This window comes from Protopterus annectens, chromosome 1.part2 (assembly GCF_019279795.1).
Source record: "Protopterus annectens isolate FY-2018-M chromosome 1.part2, PAN1.0, whole genome shotgun sequence".
Lineage (NCBI taxonomy): Eukaryota > Metazoa > Chordata > Ceratodontiformes > Protopteridae > Protopterus > Protopterus annectens.
In genome coordinates, this window is record NC_056727.1 from 1,021,230,207 (window position 1) to 1,021,251,283 (window position 21,077).

At 40.8% G+C, this 21,077-nt stretch overlaps 1 protein-coding gene across 1 annotated transcript in view; it reads right to left on the reverse strand.

Moving 5' to 3' along the window:
• LOC122792225 (CUB and sushi domain-containing protein 1-like) overlaps positions 1 to 21,077 on the reverse strand; it is a 3,080,606-nt gene that overhangs the window by 2,174,838 nt on the left and 884,691 nt on the right. The window contains exon 15 of the mRNA XM_044059969.1: positions 4,084 to 4,299. Within this exon, the coding sequence (XP_043915904.1) occupies positions 4,084 to 4,299 (216 nt within the window). The remainder of the gene's footprint in view (positions 1 to 4,083; positions 4,300 to 21,077) is intronic.

Below are 21,077 nucleotides of genomic sequence, written 5' to 3' on the forward strand. Positions count from 1 at the left end.
CTACACTGAGCATCGGTCACTGACTTGTACCTACAGACACATTTAACTGATGGCTTTTACATCCTGCAGCTAATCTAACCTGTTGTAGCCTTATGTTAAACTGGCCACCTGCTAGGTTACTCAGGGCGTGTATAATGTCTGTCTGTACGTATGACCCGTTGTGCCCACATTCACCTTCGATTTGTCCAGCTTTCTTGCAGTACCAGAGTGAGGGGTTCTGACAGTCTGTGGGACTACCACCATATGTGTACCTCACATGCAAAAGATGTTGGATGTTGCCAGATTTAAACCATAAACACCATCACACATGCTACTGTCCCTTGCACACTGAGCCACACTGGACACCAGGCAGAGAGGGCTCCTTCCCCACACTGTCAACAAGATAGGGGAATTTTCTGGTCTGCTGGTATATTATTGCAGACTTACTGTTACAGCAGTTGTATAGCAACACTGATGTGTTTAGGGTGGGGGATGACTAGCCTATGCTCTGCTGGCATAGAAGTCATGCAACTGTCCTTTGACCCCACTGTTTGGCATCTCCCTGGACTACTGTCATGGAGATTCCAGCCATGTGGCCTAGTGGCCAATATGGGGCACATATTAGTGAACAGAGTACCTGTTGTGCCAAGTGTTAGATCTGTACAAGTAACCCAGTATTCCAGTATAGATCTCTGCAAGCAACCCAGTAGCACACTATATATAGCCCACTATATTCCCTTGCATACATGCGGCAGGTCCATACATATGCTACCATATTATAGTACCCCTTTACAAGTGGTGTACAGGAGAGTGAATTACCTTGCAAATGCAGCAGTTGACAGACCTGGATTTTGGTGCTGACTTTGATGCATGAAGTCCATAGCCAATACATGGTGAGGTACATGTTGTGTGGCCTGGCTGGCATCATTTTTACTGATATGCATGTGAGTCAGAGTACGGTGTCAGTCTCTAGGTTATCAGTGCATGTGATATGCATTGTCTCTTGGCCAAGGACAGAGCATATTGGGCATGCCTATGTCTGCCTACAGGGACAGCCTCAGGGGGTTCCTCCTCAGAGTCCCCCTGTGGGTGCAGCTGTGGTGATCTAGGCACTGCTGGGGGGCTGTGTATCCCTTCCCTTTACTGATCCTGCTGCAGTTGTTTCCACAGGATCATACTGTGTAGCATGGCACATACTGTGAACATCTGAGCACATGTGGCTGGAGAGTACTGCAGGGCTCCAACAGATAAATGGAGGCACCAGAACTGTGACTTCAACAGCCCACACACACACTCTATGATGTTTCTGGTCTGTGCATGTGCCTCATTATGAGATTCTTTGGTGGGTATGTGTGCATTTCTGATGGGTGTCATCATCCACGGTTCCAGTGCATAGCCAGCATCCTCAATTAAAATGGCCATGTGGGATTTTTCCCCCCTAGCAAACATCTGGTACAGCTGTGATGCATGTCAAATATGAGAGTCATGATAACTGTCAGGGCTACCAGCACACACATTCAGGATAATGCCCAGAGCATTACACATGACCTGGCAGTTGATGGAGTGGTACCTCTTGCAATTGATGTAGATTCTACCATCTTCACCGGGTGGTGCCTTGATATGTACATGAGTGCAATCTATGGCATCCAGTACCTCAGGGTAGTGTGCTACATGATAGAAGAGATGCATACTGCTGGCTCTCTCCTCGGGGGTTTGGGGAAAATAAATGTGCTCTCTGACATTTGGTAGCATGGCATCCAGGAACTGGAGTACCCTGGTTGCTGATGCCTGTAAGATCCCCATCATGTCCCCAGTTGGTCTTTAGAAAGTACCTGTAGCTAGTATCCTAAGGGCTACACATACTTATGTTTCCACTGGGATGGGTTCCTCTTTGTTGGCTCTGGGTCTGAGTTGAGGGTGGCAAGGCTCACTGAGTTGTAGTATGTCCCTGTCCACCCTGTAGTGCTCTACAGTCTCCAGCACATGTAACTTCTGGTAGGTTACCTGGGCCCGAACACTCTTCTCCTTCTCAGCCTAGGCCTATTGTCAGCAGTAGCATCAGCACTGACCTCAGCATCTAGCATATATAGATGTAGCAGAGCAGCAGCACCCCCTAGCATTCTCTAGGTTAAAATTCCCAAGTCTGTACTCCAATGGTGCAGAGTATGGGGCAAAAGCAGATTGCAGGGTGTATGCATACTTTATAGTGCTCTGCTTTAGGTGTACTCTGTGTGATTGGCTGGCTATGAAGCATTCCACCTGCCAAGTACATAATTAAGGGGTTTAGTATCCCTAGTTTAAGTGTAACAGGGCTCATCAGTAATTAATACATCATTGGCTTTCTCAGCCAATTTTTTTGACAGCTTTCTTTTGCTGAGCACTGCGGCATGCCATGCAATCCCATGCCTCAGAGGTAAACAAGTCATAGCAGTGAGCAGACACGGCCCCATGGAAGGCACACTCAGCAGGGTTGTGCCCCACACAAACATGCTGAAATATGCTCAAACCCACTGAAACACCCACCCCAAAGGTAAACAAAGCTTAGCATTCACCAGACACCCCTCCCTGCTCAGCTAAGCAGTGCGCCATGCAAACAGGCACCACTGAGCTCCAATGGGCTTAAACGTTTGCAGATACACCTCCTTTTGATGTCAGCTACCTTTTCTGTGGACACTAACATGGCTCTGTGCCTACACGGATGGGATCTGTGGACACAGTTACCCATGTATGCTTTTCAGTAACCCCAGCTGATTTGCATACAGATTCCTGGACAGTTCCTGATAGCTACACAGATTCAGGCTCTGCCTCATTAGCAGCAACAGCAGTCTTACATTGTACATACCCCACACAATGTTCTGTAATGCATTACTGTTACATACTCACAAATTCTGTTTTTCACAATATTGTTTTACTTTTTTTTCCATAACAGCATGTTTGGGCACTGCTGCATGCCGCGCAAACATACCCATGGTATTAAAAAAAATGATTTTCATACTGCTGTGTACACAAAGTGCTTAGTTTTGCACATACCTGTGTCCTCTGTACTATTTCTGCCACTGTAACTCCACTTTTACAGCCCCTAGTGTAATTTTAAGTTCCTGTACACGGAATTTTTCCGTATACATTACTGACACCAACACGGGGTCTGCACAACTTCCTGTCTGCTTGCTGGATCACTCTACCTGCCTCATTTACATGCATTTCACCTGCTTATGAGGTGAATTGCGTGCCACAGACCCGTCTGTGTTCGCACACTCATGCACGCACCTCATCTCCCTTTCCTGGATCACATATCTGCTTACTTTCATGTAAGTGTGCCACTATGCCTACATGGAAAATAAGTCTGTGTAGGCTTTATTAAATTCCCCCTATAGTTTATCAAATTGCTGACATGACAGTGGCAAATTCCATACTCCTCCATGCTCTACTTTATCTAAACCACAACCAAAAAATGGCAAAGCTATCCTAAATCAATATTTATAAAAAATAAACAAAACAGAAGATTTCTCTAACAAGCTTGTAAGACATGCATATTACTGAGCCAAAAATTAGCTAAAGCTGCACTATAACCATTGCTCATTAATGAAGTATTTTCTATTAAAAGACATTAAACATTTTTATTAACTATAACTGTCTATATCTAATCAAATGCTTGACATAATCTGAACATTGTTTACATCACTTAGTGTACTGCTATTGCAAAGATAATAAAGTGTGAAAAACTGTATGTCACCAAAGGCAAAAAAGTGATGTAACAAAATATAAATGTTTTGATAATGAATAGTTCACTTTTGCCATAATGAGAATGCTCTTGTTAACATTTAATTATACAGTGTGGTTACTGCTGAAACTGCTGACAAAAATAAAAATGAGCATTAATTTTGACTATTTTGGTACCTTTGATGATCTGAAAATATTATGAAATCACTAGCGATAAAAGACTGACATATATATCATTAAATAACATAAGTTTGAAGTGGTCCTTTGTGTCAGACTGCTATAGTCACGGGTATTAATAATGCATGACAGATCCAAGCGTAAAGTAAGATGAAAAATTAATCTTTTTTCTTTTGTGACAAAATGCAAATATTATAAAAGGCATACCTGAAAATGTGATATTGAATCCTTCATATGACATGGAAAAATCAGAAATAAAGCGTATCTGTGCAGTAAAATTTCCATAGAGGCCAGCACTGATAGATGAGGGAAGACTTGAACCTGTCAGCCTCTGCAGCGGCTGGGTAAAACTGCTATTTTCTGTAATAAGCAGGTAGTCATGTGGACTTTCCAAGTGAAACGTATGAAATGAGAATTGTACACCTATGAAAACAGAAGCATTATAAAATATAGTTGCATAGTATTAACTTCAACACATTTATGATTTTATGACTGGGGCTGCAAAGAATATAACTGCAGTGGTTTTAGTATTCTGGCTGATTTTCAAAATTCTCATAACTGTAGCACAGCTGTATATCAGATTAGTTCAGTGAAATGTCATTTTACAATTTAAACAAACTTCAACACATCACATCTATCTTCAAACACCTTTTTTAAACAAAGCAAGTCAACATGCCATACAAGTTTGGAGAAGACATAAAAGAAAAGACAGAACCTCTAATACCTCATTATTAGTTTTGGTGTCTGAGTAGTCTTAGGTGTGGGTGAAACACAACCATTTATTCATTCTCCAATAACCCTTTTAATCCAATGGTGGGTTATGGGCTGCAGGAGAATATTCTTTTAGTTAAGAGTAGCAAGTTAAAGACACTAATCCTGAAAGAGTTATCAAGTTACCAACCAAATGGAGGATGGACCCAAAGGCACACACACACCACACACAATAAGAAACAACTCAGGAGATTGCCATTTCAAGTATAGCACATTGTTGAGATAAGGGAGAAAAACCACAGCCCCAGCAAAAAAAAAAAAAAAAAAAAAAAAAAAAAACAGCACAAGGATGATGTGTAAGCCTTTCAGAGAAGGCATCCCCACCAATAATTAAATCGGGTAACCGAATGATGTGAAGCAAAAATTTCAATTTTAACTGCTGTGCCATAGTGCCAAGGATTTAAAGTAGAAAAATAGTAGAGCTGACCGAGGTTAGATGTTTTTCGGCTTATAAATAGCACTCCTTTGATAAACCATTAATTACAAATGGAACCCACTTTATAATTTGTACTTTTTGGAATGTAAGAAAAAGTAACAGATTTGAGAATGGTTTAAATGGTAATGGTAGGAAAAATGACATAAAAGTTCGGCCAAAGTCCTGTGACTTAGATTAATAACAGCATTTGAATAGAGGTGCAAAACTCTGATACTATTTTTCATGGGAATTTCAGTAGAATTATCAAAACTACCTCACCAAAAAGAAGGAGCTCAAATTGCATCACAACTTGACCTACCAAAGAGTCCCTCATGAAGAAAAATAAAGAAACACGGCCCATCTGCAAATTCTGTTTCTGAACTTCATACATATTAAAATTCATTTGGTCTTAGATTCAGGAAGATGACATCAGAGTGAACATTCATAGCCGCATGTTAATCCACTCATAGATTAAATAGCTGCAATTTCAGTGTAAATCACAGTTAAATGTCGTTTTGCTACAGATTCAGCTATAAATGCTCTGCTTTGGAAATGAATGCACATTGATGTCCCACTCACTAGGTTGAATAAGGAGAAAGTAACAGTCTGTCAGGCGTCAGGATCCACCACATAACGCACGCACTAAAGTCCCTCAACAACAGGTACAAATATGACTCTGTCACTGTGCATGTGGGTGTGAATGACCCAATACGTACCTCCCTGGACTACATGAAGAGAGACATGGAGGAGCTCTTGGATTATGTAGCCCAGGCGGGTATGACCCTAGCCCTGGGCAGCATCCTACCATCACCCAGAATGATACCACAGTACAAGCAGAAAATTATTGATTTTAACAATTCGCTATGTTTCTGGTGTCATTCTAAGGGGATCCAGCATCTGTCTGCCTGGGATGACATGACTGACAGACCGCAATTCTTTGCTAGAGATGGCCTGCATCTGTCACCACTGGGCTTCTCGATACTGGCCAAGGCTCTTGCCTCCCCTATAATGCCTTTTTTAGGCGGTGTTCCAAAGATCAAATTACCACCATAACAGCTACAAACAAATGCAATCTGAGGGTTATGCTGCTTAACGCTAGAAGTCTAAATCTCAAAATGCACTTGCTTGAAGCATTCTTTAAAATGGAGAACATCGACATGTGTGCCATAACAGACACCTGGTTCAAAGAAGCAGAAAGCACCCCTGCACTACCAGGCTATAACTCATTCCACATCTTTCGGCCCCAGAATTTGGATGAAAGCTCCAAAGGAGGTGGTGTTTCCATATTCATAAAGGATGCGTGCACCTCCAGACTGATAGCCCAACATAATGCATCTGAGATACTTTAGGTGTAGCTAACATTGGGTAAGACAGTGATTTAGGTCGTAGCCTGCTACAGATCCCCAACCATGTCCCAAGACTCACACTCCACATTCCTAAGTACCCTGGAGAATATTATGGCCCAGCCTAACACTCTCATACTGGTGACTTCAACTACCCCTCCATTAACTGGGAAAACTACTCATGTACCAATACACTTGCCCAACATTTCCTGGAATTCATTAATTCCAATTTGGTTACAGTTGTGTGTGTGCTACCTTAAATTTCCTTCCAGTTCTTTAGTAGACTTTGTTTATACTATAAGGGTCATTCTGTTGGTTGTCATATATCTGTCTGTGGAAAACTTCTAATTGATTTGTACAATACTAAACATCATATTATCATCCAAGTAACAGTGTTTTGTCATAAAGAATATACTGGTTCTATAACTCCTCCTCATGTGCAAAATAATTTTAGGTACATCCTTAAGGTACTTTTATGTGGATTATAACGAATTCCTAAATAACTTTAAATAATCTCTTTGACCCAAAAACAAAAGGGCTAACATTCCACATCTTCTTCTCTTTTGTTTTTATATGATTTCAAGGCTATTAAAACTTATATCAGAGCATGTTTCTTCCCCAATATAATCTCCTTTGGATTAGAGAAATTAGTTTAAATGTCTGGGATCACTGAAAACCCAGCCTATTATTTAGAAGTCTTAAAGTACACTCAGACTCTTCCTTTATTAAATTTTTTTATTCTAGATGTCTAGAATGTATGCCCAAACCAGAGCTCCTCAAGGGATTTATGATGCTCCAACCATACCTCTCAGCTGTCTCTGATTTCACAGATTGTCCTTGACTTTGCCTCACACTTTTGCCCTTTCCCTCATAAAATGTTTGATATTTTTGATTTGCTGGTACATTACTGAAGATTAGAGTCAGCCAATAATAATAGTCATTACAGAATCATAAGTTTATAGTTTCATAGGTATATATTAGACTAACAACCACTGGGGCTTTTATAAGCCTAGCCTTGCATTCCAAATGAATCAAACAAGTGTTGGTGCAGTAGATGTTATTTTAAGGGGTATAAGATAGCTAAATCATGAATGACCAAGCAATTATAGGCTGTCTCTGTCCATTAGAGACATGCATGCCAGACCAGGGGTAAATTTCCTGCTTCCCATCCACTGATCAAGGCTATGCTTAAATAGGGTCAGGCAAGAACTCTGCTTTAGATGGATTGCCTGTTCTGGAGATAGGGTATTCTGAGTTATCTGAGACATTATACCTGACACTCCAATATACATTATTTATGTTACAAACAAAGTTTATATTTCTGGATCAGGTACTTCTAATCTATTTGTTTTGCAGATATGCATGAGGTCCATCGGTGCAGGATCCAGGGATGCCTTTTATACCAGACATAGATAGTCCCTCAACAGTCTGTAGGAAAAAAGAGCATAGGGATAGGGATAGGGTGTGGAGATGATCTGCATACTGCATGTTTTTAGCACCTTGTATTCTTTTTGTGAGGAACATCTGTGGATGTTCCAGTTGTTGCATGTATACCACAGGGGGCATTGCACTCAATGATAGGCCTGATAAGGACTGAATACAGTGGACCAATGACTTCCTTTGACCTAGATGCTATATCCTTGCTTACAAGTTGAGTAACATAGAATTATTACTTTACTGTTTTAGACACGTCGATCAAATGCCATGTTACTTTCTACATGCATCCCCAACATACCTTTCAACTGTCCAGTTTTGCAAAACTGTCCAGATTTTTGCCTCTTATTTTTAATCTTTTTCTCATACAATTTTGGTTTTCAGGCAAATTATTGGCAAATCTTTGAGGACTGAAGTCAGAAATTATTGACAGACATTTGAATTTCAGACATCATACCCTTCAGAAAATTCATGGTAATGCAAAATCTGTTATTCTATCAACATTTCCAAATTTATAAGAGCAATATTTAAACATTGTCCCCATTTTTGGGCCCCCCCCCATTATTTATTGCTTTGTGCAGATTTCTTGCTCCAAGAACATGAGAGGTATGGTCCCCAAATCTCTGACTAATGGGTCTGCATTTAGGGGTGCATTATCAATGAGGTAGTTTCCTGGAATAGCTGACTTCCAAATGGGAACTTTTATGTATTTCTTGGCATTGTGTTTTAAACCATGGCTCTGGCACCTGTCATTTGTCTGTGTTAGCATTTCTTGGAGGATATTACATTTTGGGGAGGTGTGTGGGAGGTTCTCTGACAGCTCCTAGCTTGCAATCATCTGAATACTTGTTCAGCCTGAGGCACTTGATGTTGGCCTTGACATCCGAGATAAAGATGCAAAAAAGGAATGCACCTAGCACAAAGCCTTGAGGAACTCTACTAGTGATTGGCCTCTGTGTGGGTGGATTCCCCTATCCTAACTTCCTAGGTTCCATCAGTGGCACAGCTGGCTATCCACAGGTGATGTAGGGGTTTATGCCTAATTTAGTGAGCTTGTTGACAATGCTTGAGTGGAGTATTATGTCAAATGACTCCATCAGGTCAAGGTAGGCAATAAGCACCATTTTGACTTCATGCATTGCTTTGGTGACCTACTCAAATAAGTCCACCAGGTTCAGTAGGCATGACCTGCTTTGCTGAAACCAAACTGAGTTGGATTTAGTGCCTGAAAGTTTCCTATGTTATAATTTATCAAGTCCATGATTATTCTTTCCATGGCTTTACATATGAGACTAGTAAGTCTTGTGGGTTGATAGTTCCCTGAGTCCATGGGTAGCCTGCCCTTATGCAGAGGGATAACAGTAGCAGTCCTCCATTCAGTCAGCATGAGCACTGTTTGGAGGTTACAGTTAAATAGTGATTCTAGTGAGCCCAGTAGGTCATGCTTCATGCTATTAAGGAGGCATCTTAAGATATTATTAAGTCCCAATGATGCAGAGTTTTTGACCTTGGAGAGAGCTTTAATGACCTGTTCCCAATGTAATAATTGGCGGAGTAATGGTTGGGGCTATTTCCTGAGTGGTGTCAGGGGTGAGACTGAGGTAAAATTTATTTATTTATTTATTTATTTGCAGTTGGTTTACCAGGATAGTCCATTGGGCCAAAGTGAATCTGTTTTCAATGGAGTCCTGGGGAGAAAAGCTCCGTAAAAATCAAGGTTACAATATGATGTAGATTATAAGATTACATGAGTTATAAAATAGAGCAGACCAAAGACTATTAACATTACTATATGTCATAGATTGAAAATATACAACAGGAATTAGACCTAGGGAGAAAAGCTCCATAAACAAATCAAGGTTACTATATGGTGTAGATTATAAGCTTACATGTGTTATAAAATAGAGGGACCATAAACTATTAACATCACTATATGTCATAGATTGAAAGTATACTACAGAAATTTAGACAAGGACAAATATTACTAACAGTCTAGGTTAGTGGTGAATGAATAGATAATACAGAATATTATGGGAATAATTAGTAGACATATACAGGATCGATAATACATGTGGTAAACTTGCAGAGAGAGGTGTGGGTAAGAATTACATACATTTAGAAATTGATTTACAAGAGTATATGAAAAGGAAGAATGCTATTGAAGGGAAGAGAAGATGAAAGTTTGCAGAGTAAGTTATGTAGGGTGGCAGCAGGAGCATTCCCATTGGGTTACTAGATGTAAGTGGAGAGTTTTTTTAAGTTAGAGTAGCTAGGGGTAGTACGAATGGATGGTGGTAGGGAGTTCCAGAGTCGTGCTAGACTAAAGGATAGGAGGTGTTTACCTGGGGGACGAGCTGGTTTGTATACTTCTAGAAGATTTTGGTTGTTAGACCTTAGCACTCTGTCAGGTAGGTGCATTTTAAATGCAGAGGAAAGGGAGGGACAGAGTGAGGGGTTGAGAATGAGCTTATGTGCTAGAGTGAGCTGGGTATAGATAAGCTGATTGGGTAGCTCTAGCCATTTTAGTTTGTGAAGAGAGGAACAGTGGTGAGTGGAAGACTTATGGCTAGTGGCGAACTTGGTGATTTTGTTGTAGCAACAAGATAGTTGAGTTTTCAGAGAGGATTGTAGATTAGTTAGGAGTGGGGCACCATAGAGGAGGGAGGGGATGAGAAAAGATGTAGAGAGGGTGAGTTTAGTGGTGGGTGTAAGATAATGATTTTGTCGATAAAGCATGCCTAGTTTTTGATGGGTTTTTTTGATATTTAGTTGTATGTGGGAGTTAAATTTAAGCTGATTGTCAATTTGGATGCCAAGTAGCTTGGTCTCTGATACCAGTTCCAGGGTTGTGTTGTTTTGACTAGTAATACAAAATCTGTTTTTGTTGAAAGGGGTGACTTTAGAGGGAGTAAATACCATTAATTTGGTTTTAGAAGCATTGAGTGCTAAGTGATTTTTTTCCATCCATTTTTCAGTGGAAGAAAAAGCATCTTGAGTTAGCTTTTGAAGTGTGGGGATAGAAGTGGCTGAGCAAATAATGGTAGAGTCGTCTGCATATTGAATGATATTAGAGAAAGGGATAGAGTTGCGGAAGTCATTAATAAATATATTAAAGAGAAGGGGACCCAATATGGAACCTTGAGGAACTCGAGTTGGGGTATTAAGAAATGAGGAGGTTGCCTTTTTCCATTTTACTGCTTGATATCTGTTGGATAAGTAGCTAGAGAACCAGTTCAGAGAGGAAGGAGATAGGTTAAGCTTAGAGAGTTTAGATAGAAGAAGGTTGTGGGAGATAGTGTCGAAGGCCTTGGAGAGATCCAGAAAAAGGGAAGAAACAGTATGACCTGAGTCTCGGGCTTTGTTTACAGTTTCCAGGAAGGAGAGGAGGGCTGTCATAGTACTGTGGCCTGGTCTGAAACCATGTTGTGTGGGAGTTAGTAGGTGGTTATCAATGAGATATGGAAGGAGTTGTAATTGGATGCACTTTTCAAGGAGTTTAGAGGTGGGAGACAGGATAGCGATGGGCCGGAAATTAGTCACGCTGTTGTTGTCTCCTTTATGCAGGGGTGTGATATAGGCTTTTTTCCAAATTAGGGGTACTATGCTTTCTTGGATGGAGCGGTTTATTAAAATACTAATGGGGTAGGCAATTGCTTCGGCAGCTATGCTCAGGAATTGTGGAGGAATATTATCAGGAGCATTTGAACCAGGTTTCAGTTTTAGAAGGAGTTTTTTTATGGTAGATGTGGGTATGGGTTTTAAAGAAAAAGGTGGGGAGTGGGAGGTGGGGGTGTCTAGGGGTAGGGTTGATGAGGAGGGAGGGAGAGTGGAGTAAGAGGAGGAGGGTGTAGAGTTGGAGGATGGCAGAAGGGGTGCACTAGTGGTTAATGGTGGAGGGTAAGTAGACAAGGGTGGGGGTAAATGGGAAAGAGTAGTAGTGTTAGAGAAGGAAGAGGTTAATTTGGATATAGAGTCAATAAAAAACAGTTAAATTGAGTAGCCAAGTCTGTATCGGAAGCATTCGGGTCTGGGGTGGGGGTGTCTGGTTTACTGGGATGTAGGAGAGTGGAGATGCCTTTCCAGAATTTCTGAGGGTTTGTTTTATTGTTGTTTTGGAGTGAGGAGAAGTAGTTTTGTCGGTCAGTGATGATGAGCTTTTTTACTTTATTTCGAAGTGTTTTATATTCATTGTGGATGAGGGGGGTCCTATTTTTTTGGTATTGGGTCCAGAGTTTGTCTCTGTGTCGCATTGTAGCAAGTGTATTTTTGGTAAGCCAAGGGGCAGTTTTGGTCTTTATTCTTTTTGTTCTTAGGGGAGCGTGGTGGTCTAGGAGGTGTAAGAGGGTAGTGCTGAAATGGGCAACTGCATTATCTAGAGGAAGTGTTTTTAGGCTGTTCCAATTTATTGCTTTTAGAGAGTTAGAAAAAGCTGTTGGGTCAAAGTTTTTGTGGTTACGTGTGGTAATAAAGTTATGACTACGATGAAGGGGTAAGGGTAGTCGGTGTATAAAGGTGGGTAAGTGGTCACTAAGAGGATCGGGGAGAGTACACCTGTCAGAGTAATAATGAGGGTGAGAGACTAAGATCCAGTCTAGGGTAGTGCCACTGGAGAGGTTTTTTGAGGGGCGGGTTACAGAGTTGATAAGCTGAGAGAAGTTGTAGAGGTTAATGTTAAGTGGGTTAGAGGGAGACTGAATGGAGGCCCAATTGATATTCATGTCTCCTAAGATTATTGTTTCATTACTAATGTTGGTGGAGAGCCAGGAGAGAATGTCTTCAAGTGTTGAAATATTGTCACCTGGGGGAATGTAGATGGAGGCTATACATATATGCTTGTGTTTGTTGATTTGGAGTAATGTTAGTAGTAACTCAGCATTTTTAAAGTGGGGAGTGGGTTTATTATAGGGAGTAACTGATAGTGAGGATAAGTAAAGGAGAGCTACACCGCCCCCTTTTTTATGAGATCTGTCTTTTATAATGATAGAATATTTGGGTGGGATAATTTCAGAGTCTTTTATGTGAGGTTTTAACCATGTTTCTGAGATGGATAGCATGTCAGGTTTATTGTGTGTGAGCCAGGCATGCAGGTTTGGGATTTTGTTGACTATGCTTTGGGAGTTTAAAGAGGTAAGTAGTATGGACTTGTTCATAGTTGTTGAGGTGAGTGGACCTGGGTTAGGATGGATATCTCCAGATAATAGGGTGGTAATTAGATGTAGGATATAGTTAGAGAGGTTATTGGAAAATTTAGAGTATACATTGGGCTCCCTTATGATTGTGGAAGATTTGCTAGTTACTTTGGGGGTATAATGTCTATGTGAGGTTAGAAGTTTGTATGGAAAAAGTAGATGTTTTTTATGGGATATAGGTGTGGAGAAATTGGGGTGTATCAGTGTTGGAGAGATGAGGTAAGATGGTTAGTTATATGGAAGGATTGTGAGTGGTAGATATTAGTGGGTTGGGTGAGGTGGAGAATAAGGGAAAACTGTAGGAGTAGTAGTAGTAGAAGGGAGATGAGTAAAGGTTTAGAAAGCATTATGAGATGAGGTGATGAGTTATTAAGTAGATTACTAAAACAATTTGTGAATTATATAGTGATTGTATGTGTTGTGAAGCTGGTAGGTCTTTTATTCTAGAGAATGGAGTGGGGAGTAGAGTAGTGTTTGATATGGTAGTAGTTAAAGGTTGTTTGTTAATAGAGTAATTGAAGGTATTTGGATAGGTGGGGTAAATTAGGTGGGGTAGTTTAAGATTAAAGTGGGCGGGATAAGAGAATGGGTGTGTTGAGGGAATGGAGAATGATTGGGTAATTGGATAAGTGGGTGTGGTTTGTGAGGAATAAAGGTAGAGGTGCTGAATTCATCTGCAAATAGATTTGCAATACCCTGTGGCTCAGTACAAATTGCTCCATTTACAATTAGCTTGGCACATTGTTGTATTGCCTATGATATTGTGGACATAGCTAAAGAATGCCTTAGCCTGGGAGGCTAACTTTACTTCCAACTTAGTTATGCTAGACTAAGTCCCCTGAGCTGCTTATTTAGTTTGATGAAGACCATAGCTTGCTGGGCATTGCACTTCCTAGTTTTAGACATTATTTTCTTCCTTCTGTTATAAAACCTGCTAATGTTTGGAGTCCACCAGGATGACTTGTTTTTTTTGAGTTTGTCCTGTGCTTACTGATCAGAAGATCTACAAGACAAAATTATTGGCTTCTGTTGGAAGCTGAAATAGAATACGGCAGTGTGCAAAAATTAATCAGGAAGGTCACTTTAAATAATGACTTACTTTAGTAATTTGTAGTTTTAATTTAAATGTTTAGTGAATTGTGATAAGGTGCAGGCTGAGAAAATGTTTAAGTACAACCATCTGTCATGGGGTCTCATCAGCACCAACACCACTTGAGAATTTCACTGGGGGAAGTCAGAAGCTGAAATACAAGTGGTAATCCAGAAACTTCTAGAGATCAGGGCAATTAACAACCTCAGTGAATCAGACCTAGAATTGCTGGCAGCCAGGAAGGGGAAGACACAGAGCATGGTGGACTGGCTTACAATGAGACTGCACAGATGGTTAAAATAAAGAAGGGAATGAATTTACACCATCCAAGAGAGGACCTGGAGCTACTACACTGTCCCACTCACCCAAATGGTGTCCCTGATTTCTACAAATGCATTGCTTATATAAAACCACCTGAAATATACCAAGACAACACTATTTAGAGCTTCTTAAATTTAGACACAAGTCTTGCCAGTGGCAAGTACTTTCATATAAATAGTTTGGATTTATCAGACTATAACATGTCTGAAAAAATATCCACTTACAAAAAAATTGTAAAAATGGGAATAAAATGGACTGGTTAATAAAAATATTAAAGCAAGCAAAGTTAAGAATAACAAACAATCTCTTTGAATTACCACATAGTTGAGTTATTTAAAAGAACTGTTTACAATTTACATTTTAAATCTCATAATTTCAAAATGCATTTCATATCCAAGTTGACATTACATGCCCTGATACACAACCACATACAAAACCTATATTCAGATAATTCTGGCAACAATCATTCTGGTTGCCTTTTGAGTCTAAATGGTAAAATTCAGTGATGGTATTTATCTCTTCATAAATATTAAACCTTGCCCATCGATTTGCTATGTTTTAAGAAGTTTCCACAAATAAAGTATGTTCAAATTAAAATTAGCAAAGCTAAAACACTGCACCACACAACTGCTATCATTTGTCATAATTTCAAATCGTTGTAATTCTTGCTCATCCAAACCTTTCCTTTAGCTAGACAGTTGGGTTGAATTGTGCATCCGTTTCTTTTTTTTTTTATCATATTTTAAATAAAATGCAGCTCAAAACACAGTTTCTAGGACACTTGGGAAGGACAACAATGACTACTACTGTTCTGACTGTTTTGCAAGAGCTTAGGTGAGGAAGTATAAGTTAATGAAACTGCTGCAATTTAATGGAAAATATTAAATGTGGTAATGGTTGGAGATTATGTCCAACACCATTAGACTAGAAGGAATCAAATGCATGCAGTGTTAGTTGTCAAGGATAAGGGTACTGCAGTCACGGCTGCAATATAAGAGCAGAATTTGTCTCATTTAATGTGATACATAAATTCATGAGACAGTATAAAGAACATGGCAATGACAGATATCAAAGAATTAATAAGGTACACAGTGGAGTTAGAGAATACTTAGGAGATGGAATTCACTTATAAGATGACTTTTAACTTGCACCCTGATGGATTTCTACAGAACATGGAAAAAACAGGGAGATAACAGTCTCAGAAAAAAAAAAGGAAAAAGAGGTGAAGAACGAGACAGTGTTGACTCTCCACTTACTTCCTTTGTTAGGCACTTTGTCACTCACTCATTGTCTCCACTGCCTGCCAACAATTGGAACTACTCTCCACTTATTCTTACCCATCACCATGTGACAGCCAATGAACAGAAGTAATCATCCAGGCAGCCATGAGGGGTGGCTTAAGTATTTTTGTATTTTTCCCCATTCCTATTCTCACATGCACATGATATATTGTCAGGAAGGAGCATACAATGGGCTCTCCATGAAGGGAGTTTCCTCACTTCTGCAAAGGGCACTTCCTTGAAGCAGCCCTGCCCTTCCCACCACATCAGTCTCCACCAGGGAAAATGCATCATCATCTATGCTTCTGAATGTGTGCAAGACCTGCCTGACCCCAGAAGTGAGTAGACCATGCCTAGTTACCTCCCACCACCCACCAGTCTTCTTTTGTCTTGGCAAAACTAACCTTAGCCTATTGGACATATTAGGCTCAATACCCCCTAGACTAGACTATGATGGAGTCATTATGACTTAAGCTGCTTACAAGATTTGTCAGACAGACATTACAGCAAACTGCAAGGCATTTTTCTGCTTGCAGTCTTATTTCTGCAGTAGCTATGAGTCTCAGCAGTGGACTGAAATACATTTCCTTTCATGGACTGCAACAGTGGCAAATATAATGTTAAAATACTACTGTGTCACACCCTGCTTAAGTTCTTAAACAGGACAGCTGCTGTTGTAATCAGCTCTTTAAGTGAAGAACAGAGAAAAAAGAATCTCTGCTTTCACTGTACCAAGCCACGTGGAACATTGTTACATTTGTACCAATCTGGTTCCTACAGGAAGATACATGCCCCACCCCAAGCTCTTTCTTCAAACTCTTCAAATGAAGAGCAATAAATAAAAAAAATAAAAAAAACAAACACTGACTTTTTTGACTTTTGTAGCAAGCAGATTGTTAGATTTATACCAATTAGCAGAGTAAAACAAGTTAAAATGAGGGCAGAAATGTTGGTGATTTTCCTGAATGCCAGAAAAGCCACTGTTATCACTGGAACTCAGAAACAGCAGAGAACTGTTTAGAGCAGAGTTATCTGGCAAAGTAAGAGAAGGTCAGCAGGATGACAAGGAAGGAACTCTTAACCTGTGTCACTACAGCAGGAACATGAAAAGCAAGAAACCAACAACAACAGTGACTATGCCAAATAATGACACAAAATTCAGTGTACAGGGAATGGAATGGAAGGGATAGATCTCATGGGTGATGATACTACAGGAAAGCAAAGTTTAACTTGATCGATATACCAGGGATGGGAGACACAGATACCAAGGATGAACTATGGGTATGTATTACAGAAACAATAACTCAGGACACTAATCTATTGGTAAGGAGGAGAAGGAAGCATGGAAAATTAAGATAAAATGTATGTCTCATGTTTTTATGTCTTTATGTTTCTGGTCTGTTTGCTGTGGCAGGGAGGAGCAAAAATAAACAAGAGATGTTTAAGCTACAATGATAAAAATATTTTTACTCACAAAAGCAGAAAATTCTCAAACATTTTGGAAATATAGAGTATATTTCAGAGCATTTATTATAACTGTAATTGCCTTAATATTGCTACAACTCAAGTGTTCTAGGTTGCACTGCATCTGAAGTGTTTGTACGTTTTAGCTGCTTTTCTGCATATATAGACTTCTCTGTATATGTAGACTAGCTACTTATTCTGCTGTGTTACTTCCTCTTAAATCATTTTTCAGTTGTGCACTTGCCTTGCTTCATTTAAAAAAGTTTTAAATTGCTAATTGTAGAGTTTTAATTGCATTTACTGTCTAGGACTACACACTCGTGTGTTAGCCTTTTCTGTGTTTATTTACTTTATTATTGCATTGTTTAGCCTGTTTCAACAACAACAAAAAAAATACTATCTTGTTTGCTCGTTTCCCACCTTTTCTAGCCAGTACATATCCCAAGCTTTGCTTGTCTCAGGACTTTATTTTCTGTGCTCAGAGCTATCCAGACCTTGCACTGGTAGAGGGAAGTCCTACTGCCTACCAGTGGGACTGGTGAGCATCTAACGCTAGAGGAGTGGTTTCCAGCTCTGAAATTGTAATTTTGTTAGCCTTTTGGGCTGATTTCTATCCCTTTCAACTTTCTGGCTTAAAAACGCATGTGTTTGCATATTTTTCACATCATGCAGCACTGCGAGGCTACAGTTAAACTATTCCAGGTGCCAGAAACTCTGCTCTTCAAATTTTCCCTTAAAACTAGCTTGTTTCTCAGTAGTAGCACTAAAATCTGAACCCCTGTGACTAGCACTTGCTCTAGAAGCTGCTGGAAAGCACTAAGAAGCCTGATACAGATACAAGCACTCAGCTCTCCTTGTCAATAAGGAGAAGTTAATCATAGGCACTAAACAGCCTATAATTGCAAAGTACCTTGCAAAGGTAAGGGAAAAAAGCTCTTAAACTTTACAAAAAAGCACCTAAACAGGCATGTCCAAGGGTCAGCTTCTGGTGATTTCTCCTGTCCACCTGGTGAATCTGGGCATACTGGGGCAATGCGGCAACTGCCTCATGTACACAGACAATCCTCTCCTCCTACCACCCAACACTACAACCTGCGAGAGATGCACTTACATAGCCAAACTGGAAGCAAAGCTCTCTCTGGCCAAGATTTTGCTAGACAGTCAAGAGGAGAAGGTTAACACCTGCATCACACCTCAAGCAACTCATAGCCCTTCAAAACCCACACCATCAACACCCACACATAGCAACACTAAACCCACATATGCTGAGGCCCTTAACATTAACCTGACCAAGCAACAAGGACCTCCGAAGCCGAAACGCAAACAAACACCAGTCACAACCAAAGTGACACATAGCTCACAACACCAGTGTGCCACCCAACAACAGCCCCTAAGGCAAGACAATGTACCCAACACTTTAGTCATAGGTGACTCTATAGTCAGGCACACTGATGTCCCACTCACCAGACTGAACAAGGAGAAAATTACAGTCAGTTGCTTGTCGGGTGCCAGGATTCGCCACATAACACATGCACTCAAGTCACTCCACAACAAGTACAAATACGACTCTGCCATTGTCCATGCCGGAGTGAATGACTTGAGACATACCTCCCTGGACTACATGAAAATAGATATGGAAGAGCTCTTGGATCATATGACCCAGGCAGGTATGACCCTAGCCCTGAGTAGCATCCTGCCTTCGCCAAGAATGATACCACAGTATAAGGACAAAATGATTGACTTCAACAATTGGCTAAGCTTCTGGTGTCATTCAAAGGGGATCCAGTATTTGTCTGCCTGGGAAGACATGATCGACAAACCACGATGCTTTGCCAGAGATGGTCTGCACCTGTCACCCCTGGGATTCAGGTTACTGGATAAAGCTCTTGCCACCCCTATAGTGCCTTTTTTAGACAAGGTTCAAAGGATAAAACCACCACCGTAACAGATAGAAGCAGGCAAAATCTGAAGGTAATGCTACTCAATGCTAGAAGTCTAAACCTCAAAATGCACTCTCTCGAGGCACTCCTAAAAATGGAGAACATTGATATCTGTGCAGTAACTGAGACCTGGTTCAAGGCTCCAGAGAGCACCCCTGCAATACCTGGCTACAATTCTTACCACACTTTTCGGCCACAAAACCAGGACCGAAACACTAAAGGTGGAGGAGTGTCCATATTCACCAAGGATATTCACACGTCCAGGCTAGTTGCCCAACACAATGCATCTGAAATTCTCCAGGTGCAACTAACACTAGGTAAGACTGCAATCCATATTGTAGCTTGCTACAGATCCCCAACCATGCCCAAGATTCTCACTACACCTTTCTAAACATACTGGAAAATATTAAGATACAACCAAACACCCTAATACTGGGTGATTTCAACTACCCTGCCATTAATTGGGAAAACTACTCAGGTACCAACTCCTTTTCCCAACAGTTCTTGGAATTCATAAATTCCAATGCCCTGGATCAACTAATCCATTGTCCCACCAGGGGCTCCAATATCCTAGACCTGGTCATTACCAACATGGGAGATAGATGCTCCAAACTAGTGGTCACCCCCTCATTGGTCAGGTCTGACCATAAGCAAATCACCCTTGACATCCACATCCCACCCCCACCCCCACCCCCCAGTAAGGAAACCTCCTTAAAAAACTTCTCCAAAGCCAACATCAAGCTACTGAAGTCAGAAGTGACAAACTTCACAACACCCACACAGACAGGATCTGGAAGTTCGACTGCAGAATCCTGCACTAAGGCACTGTACGAGAACATTCATTCGTGCATGAATCGTGCCATCCCAAATAGAACCAAGATGCTCTTCTCCAAAAAAAGGAAGCCAATCTGGTGGTCCCCTGCTATAAACAAACTATACAACAGAAGGAAGAAACTGTTGCAAAAAAGAGGAAAATCACAGGATGCAAAAAACTCCCTCACCAGCCTCAGTAAGAAGCAAAGATCCCTCATAAAATCCTCAAAAGCTAGTTACGAAAATAAAATTGCCAAAGATTCCAAAGACAACCACAAGGCATTCTATAGTTATGTCAAGAATCTAAATGGCAATGCTCAGATCTGCTCTGAGTTACAACAGAATGGCATTAAATATACTGATCCCAAAGATATTGCCAACATCCTGGAAGATCAATTTAGTGCCAACTTCACCCCACTCTCACCCCCTAAAGGGCCCATCTCAATACCAAAAGATTGCCAAATTCTGATAATCACAGCCACACAGGTAGAAACCACACTCTCCAAAGCTAAGAATACAGCATCCATGGGACCAGATGAAATCCCAGGCTGTGTACTACATGAACTACAAAATGAACTGGCACCTTACCTAAGTGTCATGTTTAATCATAGCCTCACCTCAGGCTTCATGCCCACTGAGTGGCGCACAGCTAAAGTTATCCCGCTCCACAAGGGAGGATCCACCTTGGATCCCAGGAACTACTGTCCCATCAGTCTGACAAGCCTGATTTGCAAGGGCATGGAATGCATTATCATGGAACTTATAAAAAAAGACATTGGCAACCTTCAAACACTGGACCCCACCCAGTTTGGGTTTGTGAAGGGCCGATCTTGTCTCCTGAATCTGATTGACTTCTTTGAATCAGTCTCCAGAGCTGTGGACAAGGGTAAGGCAGTCCACACAGCTTAACTGGACCTCACCAAGTCCTTTGACACCATCCCCCACTCTGGAATCATAGATAAACTTACTAAGCTGGGCATAAATCCCTACATCACTCGATGGGTTGCTAACTGGCTTACTGACAGAACCCAGACAGTAAAAGTAGCTGACTCCAAATCCAGCTCCAGACAAGTGACAAGTGGAGTGCCTCAGGGTTTAGTCCTGGGACCACTCTTGTTTGGCATCTACTTCTCTGAAGTAC